Below are 16,521 nucleotides of genomic sequence, written 5' to 3' on the forward strand. Positions count from 1 at the left end.
TTCTGTGCCTCCCAATGTAAGGACCTCAGAAGAACACATATCACTTATATAGTACTGTGGTTGGCTGAGAATATGTAACCTGAATCTAGTAATGAAGAAACATACAACAAACTCAAAATGAGGAATGCTCTATTAAAAAACAAAAACAGTGTGGAAAGGTATATGTGAGAGGAATAGAGGACTATGTTCTTTTAAAATGCCAGTATCATTAAACATAGAATGGCCATGAAAATGTTCTAGATTAAGAGTCCAAAAACATGTGACAATTAAATATAACACTGATCATGGCCTGGATCCTAAAACTGAAGGGAGGAAAATGTTTTTATAAAGGACACTGTTAGATCCACTGATAAAACTGGAATACTGAAAGATTTGGAAAAAAGTATTATATCAGTTATCAATTTAAAAAGTTAATAACTATGCTGCTGTGGTTTTATAAAATAATATCCCTATTCTTAGGAAACATTTACTGAAGTTTAGAGATAAAGGGCCATGATGTTTGCAACTAACTCTCAAATGGTAGGGGGGGGGAGATTTATTTCCAAATAAAAAGCTGAAAACAATGCCTGAGGACCCTTTTTGACTTAACAGAGTAGGGCTCATTTACTTAAAAATAGAAAGGAAAAAAAAACTTTCAAAAAGTGAGAACTGCCTAAAACCATGGTTTTCAAAGTATGATCCTCAGACCAGCATTATGAGCATAACTTTGAACTTGCTCTACTGAATCAGTACCTCTGAGAGTGAGGCCCAGCAATGTATGTTCTAACACACCCTCTAGGTGAAGCAGAGAGCTCTGGAACTTCCTCATGCTGAGAATGAAAGCTGAAAGAACTAACTCCTGATTTGGACACTGATACGTTCTATAGCTAGCACAGCCACCAAATGCCGCAGTCTGACTGGGCACAATTCAGGAGCCACTTGTCAAAAGAAACTAACTTTATTTTTAGAACTACAAACCAAACAAAACAGCTCCTCAGGAAAAAACCCTCAGAGCCCAACTGCCACCACCGGCTTCCACAAGCCTCTCACCCACACAAGCCTCACCACCTCCCACAATCCTCCTGCCCTTAAGGCCGATTGGCTGGGTCGCGTGGGCGGAGCCAAATAAGTCCCCCAATGAGCAGCTCCGTGGTCTGAAAGGGCAGGGAAACAGCCCAATGAACATCACCGCAGAGGAGCCAATCAGCTAGATGTTGCTGGGGCCGCTGTGAGCCAATCATCAGCCGGCAGCTGGAAGTTTGCTGGGGCCCCTTTGGCTGTGGCTCTCAACATCAGGTATGTGTACATCTCCTGGCTTTTGTGTTTTACAAATTGTACGTGCTTCTGTAGAGTTGGTAGAGAAACAATCTAGCTGCTTCACTCCAGTTTGATCAAACTGTATAAAATTAATTTTTCCTTTGGACATCATTTCTTACGTGAGCCGGCAGTTAAATCCAGCCAGCGAGGACCCAGGCAGGTTCCCTGGCTTGGATGCCCATCAAGTTTAACCTAGACTGTGAGCTCCTAGATTCTGTATTTTTAGCTCCTGTATTTCCTATAAAACTTAGAAAAATGTTTTATGCATAGTCATTGCAATAAATGCTTTCTGAATTGGTTTAACAGTGAACCACAGGGCAGAAATGACCACTGAAGCATTTGAAGACAATACACTAGGCTAGAGGCCCCAGCTATAAGAATCACTGGGTTTCTAAAGTGAATAGAAAACTTACTTCGAAGATTAAGAATGAATAAATGAGATGGATTCAAACTAAAAAGTTTCTTCTCAGCAAAAGAAACAATCTGGGGGCTGGGGATGTGGCTCAAGTGGTAGCGTGCTTGCCTAGCATTCATGAGGCACTGGGTTCAATTCTCAGCACCACACAGAAACAAAATAAAGATACTGTGTTCGCCTAAAACTAGAAAAAAAAATTGTTTTTTTAAAAAAAGAAACAATCTGTGAAGTGAATAGAGCGCATACATTGTGGGAGCAAATTTTTACCCCTCACACATCAGATAGAGCATTAATCTCTAGGGTATATAAAGAACTCAAAAAGCTGAAAACCTGGTCTGGGGCTGGGGCTCAGTGGAAGCACACTTGCCTGGCATGTGTGAGGCACTGGGTTTGATTCTCAGCACCATGTATAAATGAATGAATGGATGAAAAACTGTCTATCAACAACTTCCAAAAAAAAAAAAAAAAAAAGCTAAACACCAAAAAAATCCCAAATAACCCAATCAATAAATGGGCCAAGGACCTGAACAGACACTTCTCTGAAGAGGATATTTAATTAATCAACCAATATATGAAAAAATGTTCATCGCCTCTAGCAATTAGAGAAATGCAAATCAAAACTACTGTAAGATTTCATCTCATTCCTGTCAGAATGGCAGCTATTATGATGACAAACAACATTAAGTGTTGGTGAGGATGTAGGGGAAAGGGCACACTCATATATTGCTGGTGGGACTACAAATTGGTGCAGTCAATATGGAAAGCAGTATGAAGATTCCTTGGAAAACTGGGAATGGAACCACCATTTGACCCAGCTATCCCTCTCCTCAGTCTAAACCCAAAGCATACTATAGGGACACAGCCTCATCAATATTTATAGCAGCACAATTCACAATAGCTAAAGTGTGGAACCAACCCAGATGCCCTTCAGTAGATGAATGGATTAAAAAAATGTGGCATATATACACAATGGAATATTATTCAGCAATAAAAGAGAATAAAATCATGGCATTTGCAGGTAAATGGATGGCGCTGGAGAAGATAACGCTAAGTGAATTTAAGCAATCCCCCAAAAACAAATGCTGAATGTTTTCTCTGATATAAAGAGGCTGATTCATAGTGGGATAGGGAGAGGGAGCATGGGAGGAATAGACAAACTCTAGATAGGGAAGAGGGGTGGGAGGGTAAGGGAGGGGGCGTGGGGTTAGAAATGATGGTGGAATGTTATGAACATCGTTATCTGAAGTACATGTATAAAGACACAAATTGGTGTAAATGTACTTTATATACAACCAGAGATATGAAAAATGTGCTCTATGTGTAATATGAATTGTAATGCATTCCACTGTCATAAAAAAAATCAGTTAAAAAAACTTACTTTGCAAACAATAAAGTCAGATTACTCATGAGGTTAGTAAAAGCACTATGCCTCAAAGGAAAACATATCCACTTACAGTTTGTTAAGTCACTACCAGTTGAAAATATGTAAAAACTTATGCAAGCTCTTAGATTGGTATTTAAAAATTAACAGTGTGCTTCTGAGAAGCAATGCACAGAGATTAAAAGCCATGCTGTGTATCACACAAGATCTGCTTAGAGAAGACAGCATTCACGTGGCTGTGATGTGGCCCAGATCTGATAAAGATGGCCAGGTTTCAGAATAACATCCTGTATGTGGCATTTCAGGAGACAAGACTCTTGCAACGAAGAATGAGCTGATCAATTTGCCTACTGAGTAGAAAATGAAACAAGTAAATCCATTTGATGCAACTGTTTTCTGTCTTGAGAAGTTAAACCAATGAAGATGCTCTAGAATGCAGACTATCATCCCAGCCTCACCACATGCCTTTTCTAATTGGCACCCTGAAAGATTTCACAGGAAAAGGGTGTTACTTTGGTGTTGTTGATTTAAAGGTTATCTAGTCACATTGAAGCAGAGGAGAATTCATCTTCAGAATTCACCTTCTTATTGAAAGCCCATGGAGTGCCTTGGCAATTAAAAATTCCTATCACCTATAGCCGTTCCCTATGTGAGAAGGCTCAGAACTCGCCTTACAAATTGCTCTTTTGAAGATCAAAGGCAAGCTGAATGTGTCTGTGTGTGCTCTCGATGAGACTGTAATTTAATGGAATTTTTAGAGAAGGTTTCACTGGCAGTGTTTGGATGACAGCCCCGGGGCGGAGGATTCAGGGGAGCTTGGCCACTCTTCCCTTTGGAGCATCTTCCCTGCCTTTAATTGGCACCTCATTAGAAATTAATGAAAATGACATCCTCTGTTCTTCCTGCTCTAGGCATGGAATGCTACAAAAAGGCCCATCACAATTCATAACACATTCAATTTATATAGCAATGGCTCTTAAGCATTATTTATGAGATGTGAATTTCTTGTCAGCAGTTAATAACCTGTACAGAGTGGAAAGGGAATGGAAGAAAAGATTGCAAATACATATAAAAAAAGATTTTCTGCAGTGAAGAAGTGTTCTGTTTGAGTTCAAACTACCTTTCTGAGTCTTCAATTTCAGTAGTAAATTACTGTGTTTTTCCCCCTCTCCAAAACCTTTCAGGGCAGTTAAACATTTCTCCAACACTCCATGCATCCTCAAGGAAACAACCATACAACTCACCCTTTCCTAGAGAGATCCAAGCAGGCAGACAAGAGGAACACAAAAGCTATTTGTCAAAGACAGTTGTGTATGTTCCCATCTTTGTCTTTCATCATTTAACATATGGCAGCTGAGTCAGTCATTTTTCTGGGTACATAGTATATGGTTCTTGGTAGACCAAACTCAACTTTCAGCTTCCTCTAGAAAGGGTCTATCTGAAGGGACTGTAGAAAGCTCTGGTTTTATTAACCCAACAAAAAAGTCAAATCTACCCCATAAGGAGGATCTCAGAATTGGGCAAAGATAAGGGACTATAAATAGTTAGATAACGATAACAACAACCACAACAAAAAAGATTGGAAGCCCAGGGCAAACCCAGTAGGCACTAGAGACTCAATCTCCTGCCCAGAAGGGTGAAAAGCGTAATAGATAGGTTGGCTTCACCTAATACCTGTTTCTGGATTTTCTTCAGGTAGGTATTAATAAGACCTTAGGAAATTAGGTAGTTTCATCAAAACTGAAGGGGAAACTGGGATACTTGAATCTATCTCTGAATCTCATCACTAAATTGTGAATTCCACCAATTCTACCAGCTGCCTGACAAGAGGGAGCATTAGCACACAGAAGACAAGACAATGTGTCTGAGTGACTAATTGCTTGATCTGCTATGGCAAATTCAGTTACTTTCAAGAAGGAAACAAGAGCATTCCTATAATCCCTGTTACTTAGGAGGCTGAGGCTGGAGGACTACAAATTCAAAACCAACCAGGGCAACTTAGAAAGACCCTGTCTCAAAATAAAATTTTTTTAAAAAAGGGTTTAGGGATGTAGACCAGTGAGTAGTAGAGTGCTTTCTAGCATGTGCAAGGCTCTGGGTTTGATCTCCAGAACTGCCTACCCATTCCACAACCCACAAAAAAAAAAAAAAAAAAAGGAAGAAAGAGCAGTTGGTGGAGGAGGAAGGAGAGAACATAAGGTTCAGGAGAAATCCACAATTCTAACTGAAGAACAACCAAAGGCCTATGTTATAAAGGTAACAGGCAAAATGGCCAGGTAGGCTTCACCATATTGCTAATAGTGAATTGCAGAAACTTTCTTGTTTCTGTGTTCATGTGAACCATTGGAATCTGCAAACCTTAAAGAATTAGACAGACTGTTCAGCATGGGACAAAGTTGATTAGCCATCAGACCCCAAAGCTTCTTTGGCTAACCACAGTATCCCTGATCTATGAATTTAATATTACCTGGAAGAGCTGACCCACACATAGCCATGAATAAGATTCTGGTCTCACCTGGACCATACCAAATGCATAAACTCAATGAAGCCTAGAAACTCTGCAACAGACTCTTCCCCCACCACCTATCTTTTTTTTTAATATTTATTTTTTAGCTGTAGCTGGACACAATACCTTTATTCCATTCATTTATTTTTATGTGGTGCTGAGGAACAAATCCAAGGGCCCCCACCACATGTGCTAGGCAAGCGTTCTACCGCTAAGCTACAATCTCAGCTCCACCCCCATCTTAACCCTCTTCTTTATACTATTTAATAAACTTTTAATAACACACTGAATATCCTTTTAAAAAAAACTTCTCTGGATCTTTCATAATTGTTTCCTGCTCCTGCAACTGAATATATACTTAACAGAGTATGTAACAAACAGAGTAGGTGTACAAACAATTTTCATGAGAAGCTAATACACCTCCTGCCCGTGCATTTCCAAAAGGGCAGATAATTGAGAAATAGGAATAGAAAAGACTGTCTTCAGAAGATAGAGAACTTCCAGGTGATACCATGTTATAATGGCTGAGTGACCTACGACCTAGTCCTCACTACCAGCAATAATACTTGTAGGCTATCTATGGCTATTCCAGAGGTGAAGGGGGGAATTCCAAAGTTAACTTCTTGGGATGAAATACATTCTCAGAAGCTACAACAAGGCTGGAAGTCTGCCTGATGATAGGTCTGTTCCATAGGCCAATATCAATACTATATATACATATGATAATACTATACTTTTAAGATCAGGAAATCTGATCTTAAAAGTATAGTATAAACAGGGACAAGCTAGCCTAGAATAATTCAGCTACACAATTTTAACCTCATGTCACATGATGTATGTGATTAAGAGAAGATGAAAAATTGGTCTAAATTTTGTTCCACTGTGAGTAAATACAAAGTTTCAAAAAATACATCCCTGTACAGCAATCCTAAGAGATGGTATTACACTGGAGAATTAATTTCAGGCTACTTCAAGGTGTTAATTTGCTGAATGAACTAAGGTTCAAAAAAAATTTTTTTTTCTAATCAAATCTTGATATAAAAGGAATATTGGAGGGAAAGAGCAAGTACTCGGGACTGAAGTGGAGCAAATTATATTCCATGCATGTATGATTATGTCAAAATGAGCCCCAATATTATGTGTAACTATAATGTACTAATAAAAGCATTTTAAAAAGGGATATGGAAAGAGATTTTTCCATTTATCAAAATAGTAACACACTCATTCAAATTTTATGGTACAAATCCCAGACTTCTGCTCGTTAGGTTAATTTCTAAAGTCACGAATGGGAAGGAACCAGTGTTAAGTGGTGAGGAGAAGCTGAAAGCACTGAACAGTAAAAATGTAACTCAATATGTCTAAGAATAGTTGGAGATGCTTTTGTCTTCTTTGTATGCATGAGATGAAATGAAGGACATTTAGAAGCCAGAGCCCTGCACTGATTTCTCAAGCTCTACCCCTTCAGCTTGCAGAGAGGTACTTCAGCCTCTTAGGGTAATTGGTCTCTATCATGCCACTGGGGGAGATCTTACCACAGCGACAGGATCCCAATTCTTGCTGTACCAGCTCCAGTTTGGTTTGGCACTGGAAGCACCGGCGTCGGCTCTTCTGTTTAGATCGGCTGGTTTCCTCAGACCGTTCAGTACTGTCCAGTAGTCGTGGCCGTTTCACTGGTGAAGCCTCATTCTCAGACTGTGAATCTGACCAAAACAACACATATTTGGGGATCAGGATTAGTGCTTGTCCTGGCAAGCACAACTGATTACTGTACTGCCAAGCACTCTTTAGATGAGACTTCTACCCCTGTCCAGGAAGGAACTGGACCTGTGTGAACAAGAGAGCCAGTTTTACTTGCCTGGTTTATACTGTACAAACCAAGACAAGCATGTACCTTTGGGGCTGACTTCTAACAAACCAGGCTTGAGTTGGAGAGGGTGGTAGGGGTGGCTCAACAAAAATCAGTTCTACGTTGCTGCTATTGTTCAAAATAGCTAAGTTTTCATGATAAGACTATTCTAGCTAGAAATGGGATCCTCTCTTTGTACCCTCTTCAATTGGAGCCCACATGGTTATTACTGTATAAGTGGTTTACCTCTTCTTGGGTATTTATTTGGTGGTGGTAGTACTGGGAATTGGACCCAAAAACATTCTATTATTGAGTTACATCCCCCACCCATTTTTTTTAATTTAATTAATTTATTTATTTGGTATTGGGATTGAACCCAGGGACACTTAACCACTGAGCCACACCCCCAGCCTTATTTTATATTTTATTTAGAGAAAAGCCTCGCTAAACTGTGGAGGCTGGCGTTTAATCTGCAGTCCTTCGCCTCAGCCTTCCGAGTAGCTGGTTATTACAGGGTGTGCCAGTGGGTCTTGGGTTCTAATGTATCTTTTTATCCCTATACTTAGCATAATTCCATACTGAAAGTCAGTGTTTAATGGGAGATTTAATCTTTTCTAGTAAAGTTTCTTCACATTTCTATTCCTAAACACGTAAGAATCTGGCTCTAATACTAAAAATAAGTCCAATTAATATTCAGAGTAAAAAAGTACCTATTCACAAACAAGCTATCCCATGGCTTCCACTGTGGGTGGTTACAGAAGGCAGCACTTGGCACCATAACCTTAGGGCCTGTGCCAAAATGAAAGGTGAGAGAGGTATAGTGTATGACAATTTGTATCTTACGCAATCTCAAAAAAGTAACTAAAATACAACAAAGTTCATGTCACAGGCAAGCTGTAAATAACTCTTGATTTCAAAAGGGCGGGGGGCAGCACTTAGGCTCTGTACTCCTATAATACTTGCTGGTGCATACTGAGGATGCACCTCTTGCCAAGGATCCAAAGTGGTTTGGAAGGGATTCTCCTAAATGGTTTTCTTCAAAATAATCCATATCCCACTACTTCTTACCTCTCCATCACCCTACCATGGTCTAAGTCATCATTATCTTGTCCAGCCTAAAACAACAGTGTCTTAACTGATCTCCCTGCTCATCCCTTTAAGCTCCCAAAGTCTACTTCCCACATAGCAGCCAAGTGATCTTAGTTTAGAAAAACAACACTTCCCTGCTCAAAACCCTCTAATAGCTCCCCTCCTCAGAGTCCAAGTCCAACAAATACTTGCCATGATTCTCAAAAGACCCTGCATGATTTACCTGTCCATCTCTCTCACCTCATCTCTTGCTGCTTTTTTCCTTTGTTCCATCTACATTCGCCTTCTGACTATTACCTATTTCTGGATCTTTACACCTTTTGTTCCCTCTGTGGAGAACATGCTTCACTCAGGTGTATAGAGGATCTCATCTCCTTTAAGCCTTTGCTTCAAAGTCACATTTTCAATAAAGATTTCCTCCTGGATCATCCCATCTTGATTATACTGTTCCCCTTCCCTAGCACTTAATCTCCTCCCTTTTCCTGACTTATGTTCCCCCATAGCACTTATCCTTTAACATGATCTCCTAGGAGAATGGAAACTCTTGGAAAAAACAAGAAATTTCACCTACTTTGCTGTGTGCCCTCCTTCCTACACTTCAACAAGCATTTCTTGAATGATTGAATCTTCTCCTAGGCAGTTCTGATCTTCTATTTAAAGTGGTTCAAGTGAGGAGTTGCAGCATGTTGGATGTATTTCAGTGAAGGCCATCAGTATGCCTTTCCCCAGCCTCCTTCTGTGTGAGAAGGATGTTGCACTTCACCCAAGATCATCTGCTGGCTCTGACAGGAATAGGGTACAGTGTGCTCACAGCCCCAGCTCTACCACCTGGTGACTTGCATACAAAGGCCCTGCACCATTCTAAGCAACTGCAAACTTCATTTTTCATCTCATTTAATTCTTCCAGACCTACATGACATTTTCCCCCAATACAAACCAACTAAATAAGGCATTTGATGAAAACAATTGAAAGCAAGTTCAGCCTATTTCCCAGCTCTGCTGAGTGAAGCTGTCCAGACCCAGTCAGTGTGGTGACTGAGGCAGTCAGACATGCCAGGCCCCTCCCATGCTTCTATAAGAGCAACAAACAACAATCTAAATGTAAATCATTACAAAGCAGCCAGACAAAAGGAATTCACCTTGTATGTGCCACACTGTTCTCGTGGGGGTACTTCTTCACAAGCCAAAAATGGCACTATTTGTATTAATAGCCTTATTTAGATATACTTATTTGGGGGAGGGGGTAACAAGATGAAAAATTCTAGAGTAAAAAACCCTCCAAACAACAAAAAGGTCAATTCTAAGACAGACCTAAATTTGAAGCATCCTTGTAAGAAATTACCCTCCAACCTGGGTGAGGGTACACACAAGGAAAAGGCCGTTGAAACCTTTTCATTATAATATTATTAAAATCTGGAGGGCTGTAGCATGATGCCAGCATGCCTATAACATAAGAGAACTACTCAGACCTTGAGACTCTCATTCATCCTTCTGATAGAAATGAGTGTGTGTTCAGAAATGCAAAGTTCACATTCCAAGTTCTTTCCAAGAGTCTAGCCCAAACTGTCAAATGTGCTGTCTACCTGCAGAGTACCCATTCCCATTTCTAAAGGAAATCTCTGCACCAAAAAGATGATGACTTAATTTCAGGTGATAATAAAGCAGGGGTGGGGAATTAAAGAAAAGGAATAAAACCCTACACTGCTGGCAATGTTATCCAAAGCTAATGATTTTTTAAATAAGGATATGTGAAAAAAATTACTGTTTGATTCCTGACTGGGACACAGAATTCATATTTATGTAATCATAATCACCACTGAACACTCTGCTTTGATGGAATCCCCAAGAGTTAAGAGGCCTGTTCCTACTTTATCTGATCCAACAAATTATCAACAACAATGCTAAGGAATACATCCTCATGATTTTTGCCAGAATTTTCCTTTATCCATCCTATATTAATATAAAGAGTACTGAATTACTGTTCTGGTAGGCAATACACATGGGAAATTCCTGAAATAATGGGTCCTAAGGGAGGATTCTGATGCTGCCTACAGTTTCTGGTTGCACTGTACTGGCTGTCCTAAAGGAACACTATTGAGCCCTAGTTGGTCCTCTGAGTCAGTTTCTTGGCATATGTCTACAATCAAAGGCATGTAAACAATGTCTGAGCTGTGAGAAGCAGTCCTCAACAATTCTAGACCAAGACAGACAAAATGTCTAACACAACGTGTTTTTGTTTTTGTGTAAGAATCAGGAAACTCTTTCCAGACGTTAGGAGATCTTCAACTCTTAAGCTCTGGAATACGCCCACTTACCCTTCCCTCACAGTTGACAGGTCTATTAGACAGGAAGAAATCCTTCTGACCTCTAGTGCTCCCTAAACACAAGATGGAGGGGAATGAAGTTCTTCAAACTGTTTACTACTCTCAAAATGCAGCCATCTGGGATGGTGACTGCATTATACATAACTTTTTGGTGAAGCAACCCATTCTTTTACATTTTATCACAAATCAACTTAATGTTTTAATAGAAGCCAATGAAATAAATAGTAGTCTACAGAATCATCATCATCTTATCTGCAGAAGAAACTTGCATATCCTTGGCTAATTACTTAATGAAACCTTGTGCAATGGGATGAGCTGCCTAAATAGAAGAAACAGATGTCCAGGGCAGGAATTCTAATTATATAATAATGAGCTACAAAATTCAACTATTCAATTATAAATTTTATATAAATAAGAAAGACTATCAGAATAGATCTAAACATGGTTAACATTAAAGGAACCATCTACTATCCATATCGGAATAAATTACACCTTGATTACTTACTTTTTGCTCACAAATATTATTCCTATTACCTTGAAGCATTTTCAGTTTCCTGAACAATGACAGAGAACACCTAATTAGCCTACTTGCATACTTTGAACTTGGCCAGTAAGGTTTAAATGTGGAGAGAAAGGTGAACAGAAATAACTCTTACATACAGCTTTAACTGTCAGAAGAAGCGAGTCCTTGCAAGGAGCATGCTCATTAGCAGCAGGAGGATCTGTAGTGGTAAGCTAGAAACTGTTTCCACCCCGGAGTTAAGAGTGACTTCTAATTAAAGTCCTTCATAAAAAGCCAACAAAGCATCCCCCCACCCCCCGCCACCCCTATGCTTGCTTGAGAACATAATCTAGTCTGGGAATACCCATGCAGAGCTGCCTCATTCCCATGCCAGGCTCATAGCCCTTGGTATTCACCAACCCCGCACCCCCTGCCTTTTTTTCTTGCCAATGTTTAATGAAATGACAAAGATACCATATCAGATCTTCTAGTTGATCGAGATCATGTGATAAAACTAGGTAGGCAAATCTTAAGAAAAAGTACTTTACCTATCAGCTTCTTTGATCCTAAGATAATCACTGCTTAATTGGTGAAAGAAACGAGAACAATCATTTTTTAAATATATGAACTTTTGATGACAGAAATTCTTCTAATTGTGCTTTCCTAGTCAATTGTAGAAAGCAGTGTTAAGACTTTCAATTTAGGAACACATTTTAACTGGAAAGCTTGACTGAAGACAAAAAAGCTACTTCTTTTAAAATTCTGTTTTGTCTCTGACAGAAATTCACATTTGTTCCTTACTGTCACTGTTCTTGTCTTTATTACTCATGTTCTCTCCCGAAAATTTCCAAATAAATTGTGTCAAGCCTGTCAAAAGTTGAATCCCAATCTCTCCTAATCTCCTGTCACTGTGCATCTGGCAGCGTGCATACACCCTGGGCCACTAACCATGGCTGTAGCCTGCTGACATCTCAAGGAGGATCCTAGCCCTCTGTACAAGTCAATACTCAATATAAAACCCGAGAGTGGGAGAAGCAAAGAGGCAACAAAAAGAAGAAAGTCTTCTTCTATTTCCTTCACTCACACCTTTTCTTAATTTCAGGAAAGATGAATCTGTTTAATCTCAGGCTATATGACAGCTTTTGAGGTACTCAATCAGTTTTTTTTAGAACCTATCACAGAATCTTGACAGATTGACATTTGTGATCCCAACAGCCTGTGCAAACATCAGTAAGAGCAATAATTAATGAACCTTCACACATCAATCCAGTCTCTCCCTTTGACCATTTAAAAGGAGCTTAAGCTCCTACAACTTCTGTCCATAAAAAGCATCACCCTCTCACTAGAAAAACTGGTGAAAGAGACGAAAAAGTCTGTTGTATACCGAGTTTTTCTTTGCATTTCTCCTCATGCTTTGCTTTCAGAGTGTATGCAGGGATTAGATTCAGTCTCTCCTGGCAATTTTACTCTTTGTCTGCCACAAAAGACTTCAAAGACAGAAAAATCCCTCATTATCCATTAAAATAATTTTTCTCACTTACCTTGACTGGGATTGCAAGGAAATTACCTTCCCAATAGTCCTAGAATAATTGTGGAATAACAAGTCTGTTAAGAAAAGCATTACATGGATAGAGAATGAGGTTTTAGAAGTCAAATATTAAAATTTTGTATAGAATGTCATCTTCATTTGAATGGAGATGGATCTAACTTGAAATATATGTAGGGTGCTAAGTCCTAGATCATAACCATTTGTTGGTTGTTCACAACCTGCTGGGCAGTACAATTCCTTTCTTCTCATCCAACCTCATTCCCCAACCTCCAAATTATTTTTGATGGTTCTCACCATTCTTATTAGAGAGATGAGGGCATGCTCAATTCTCCCCCATAATCTCTGCCATGGAGACTGAAAGCAGACCTTTGACTCTTCTCCCTAATGGGAATACAAGGGGGGAAGATGGAGGCCTAGTCAGTAGTTCTATTGAGAGTGCACCTGAATTTGTGGGCTCTCTGCCTTTCTCTGTAGGCTCAAAAAACTCAAGGCACCAGAAATAATCTTTGGGGTAACTAGTATCATCTGATTTAGATCTTCATGACAGCAATGCAGAAGCTCCTTCTAACAGAGCCTTTTCTGAGTGGAAGTCAGCTTGAAGAGCAGCAGAACACACAGAAGCCGGGTCGTGATAATTTATGCCCTTCAGGACACAAGTACACCATGTGCCCCAAAGGCATATTTTAAAGGATGGGATTAGATTTCTCACTTCCTCACAGCCCATCTTCCCTTCTGGTTCCTGTTATACAGGAATTCATTAAAGGTTCAAGTAGGAAAACCTGAATAGGAGCATCAGAGAGGAGTCCTTGCCTTGTTGCAAGCCTTAGCATCCTCCCAATCCTTCAATTTTAATCAACTTTCTTTGTTTTGTTTTTGGTACTGGGAATTGAACGCATGGGTTCTACCACTGAGCTACATCCCAGCCCTTTTTATTTTGAGACAGGGTCCACCCTAAGTTGCCTAGGCTGACCTTAAACTTGTGATCCTCCTGCCTCAGCCTCCCAAGCAGTGGAATTACAGGTCTGGGCCAAGGCCCATTTTTTTTTTTATTTTGAAAAATTTCAAACATACAGAATAATAAACACCTATGTACACTCCATCCACATTCAATAATTATTAATGTTTTGCCACATTCCTTACATTCTCCCCGCCATAGTTACATATTTTTCCCTTGTGAACCATCTGAAAATAGTTGCAAACACCAAAATATTTCATTCTGGAATACATACACATGTAATTTAACAGGATCACTTCCCTAAAAGACTAAAATATCACACTTAAGAAAATTAAGAGTAATGCTCCAACATCATCTAATAATCAAACTAATATTCAGTCCATATTCAAATTATCCCACTATTTTCAAAGGTATATGCTATCAAGTTTCATTGTTATACTTGGCTCTTATGTCTTTACAGGTCTCTTGTAGTCTAGAACAGTATGTCTCCATCCATCCATCCACCCACCTACCCATCCAATTAAAAAAATGTGGGCTTTTTTTTTTTTTAATAGTCTTGGTTAGTTATCCTGTGGGATGTACCAAATCCTGTATTCAATATATTTATTAATAATATTGTTCAACTTTAAAGAAAGGAGATCTTTAATCATACATCAGAACTGTAAAACTTTCAGTGGGTACCCAATAAGCCCACATGCCACAACTACATGCAGGTGAAGAAGGGCAGGTACTGTGTAATCAATCCAGTTCCTACAATATCTTAGTAGGGAGGGAAAGAATACTCTTCCTCCAACTGCCTCCACTGCATATCTGGCACATATGGGACTCAGGAAAGGTTTTTCTGTGACTTGATCTGTGGATACACTTCGGCAAATATTAGGAGATGAGCTAACTTCTATTATTTTAACTCATGAGTTTAGTCTGATGGCATTCTCTGTAACTAAACTGATTTTAAAGGGTCATGCAAGTAATTCTTCTAATTATTTTCTTTCCAATGGCCTCCTGGACTTTTTCTGATAACCCTTCTCTGGCTGATTGTATACTGTTGTTAGTAGTTGCTAAAAGACATCTTTTCATTGATAAACTGCTCAATTCTTTCGAATTCTTCTTTGTTTCAAATCTAAGGGAAAATTTCATCAGATTAAAAAACATATCAGAAAAGCCCACACTTGCAAAAAGAATCAAAATCTCATTCAATACAATAATATTCCAAGTTTATTTGCTCTGTTTCATTTTTACAGGCCTCTAGATTAATGACCACTACATCCAGGGCCATAGAACATTTCATTAACTATTTCTTGTGTGCCTACTATGTGCCAGGCACTGTTTTTGAACTGGCAAGTCAAAACTGAATGAGGCAGTGTTGAAGATATAGCTCAGTGGTAACACTTGCCTAACACACCTGAGGCCCTGTGTTCCATCTCCTGAAACACACACACACACACACACACACACACACACACACACACACACACACCAAACAACAACAACAAAAAACTGAGTAAGGCAGTGATCTCTCCCCTCAAAGAGACCAATCCAGAACACAAATATACCTACAGCACAGTATATGCAATGTCAACGTACAAAAGGAATGCTATAAACATAAAAAATGAAAATGCTAAATTCTAGGGAGGAGGGGTAATTAAGAAGTAGAAGAGAAGAAGAGGGACAGGTCAAAAAAATGTACCCTCTGAACTTAAGACCATATATATATATATATATATATATATATATATATATATATATATCACACACTCTCTTATTATTTATTTATTTATTTATTTTAGTTGTTGATGGACCCTTATTTATTTATATGTGGTGCTGAGAATCGAACCCAGTGCCTCATACATGCTAGGCAAGTGCTCTACCACTGAGCTACAACCTCAGCCCAAGACTTATAATATTATATAGGTCAACAGATGACATTTAGCTCATATTTGTCATCCCCATGATTTTTTTTCTACTAGGCCCACCATCTGTAAGTAAGTATTTACTCATTCACCATCTTCTCTTTATAAAAAAAAAAAAATCATCAAGTAAATAGAGCATTTCATAGTCTGTGGAGCATAGGCACTTGGAGAACACCAGTTTGATGGGTTTTCATGGAAATAAAGGTGCTAATTATCTTTCCCCTCTCTGACCTCAGCTGGTTCAATTTTCCCCCGCTAGGGGTCATAGACAGCTTGTAAAATGTCAATTTGTAAAATGGCTCAATTTTCCTCCCATATTGGTCTGTCTATTCAGACACACACATGGCTTTCATTGCCAATTTCTCTCTACAAGGAGTCTTCCCAACTCATTTTCTTTTTATTTTAAATGATTTATTTTGAGGTTCATATGTAATTATAAGAAACAAAAACGATCTGATGCACCCTTCCATCACCCAGTTTTCCAATGGTAACATCTCACAAAACTCTAGTACAATATATCACAACCAGGAAACTGATTTAGATGTGTCAAGATATGCAATATTTCCAACATGAGAAGGCTCCTTCAAATTGACCTTTTACAGCCATAACCACCACTTCCCTCCTTCTTTCTTGGTCCCTGGCAATCCTGTAAACCAGTGATCTTTCCTCTATTTCTATAATTTTGTCACTTCAATAACGTCATATATATGGACATATATACATTACTATAAGTGGAATCATACCACAT

General features: G+C 39.1%; 1 protein-coding gene across 2 annotated transcripts in view; it reads right to left on the reverse strand.

Moving 5' to 3' along the window:
* Nucleotides 1–16,521, reverse strand: part of Zfand3 (zinc finger AN1-type containing 3) — a 303,765-nt gene that overhangs the window by 24,627 nt on the left and 262,617 nt on the right. For both annotated transcript variants that reach the window (XM_026383582.2, XM_026383581.2), the window contains one exon: nucleotides 7,131–7,298. In XM_026383582.2, coding sequence (XP_026239367.1) covers nucleotides 7,131–7,298 — 168 coding nt within the window. The remainder of the gene's footprint in view (nucleotides 1–7,130; nucleotides 7,299–16,521) is intronic.

This window comes from Urocitellus parryii, chromosome 8 (genome assembly GCF_045843805.1).
Source record: "Urocitellus parryii isolate mUroPar1 chromosome 8, mUroPar1.hap1, whole genome shotgun sequence".
NCBI classification, from domain to species: Eukaryota; Metazoa; Chordata; class Mammalia; order Rodentia; family Sciuridae; genus Urocitellus; species Urocitellus parryii.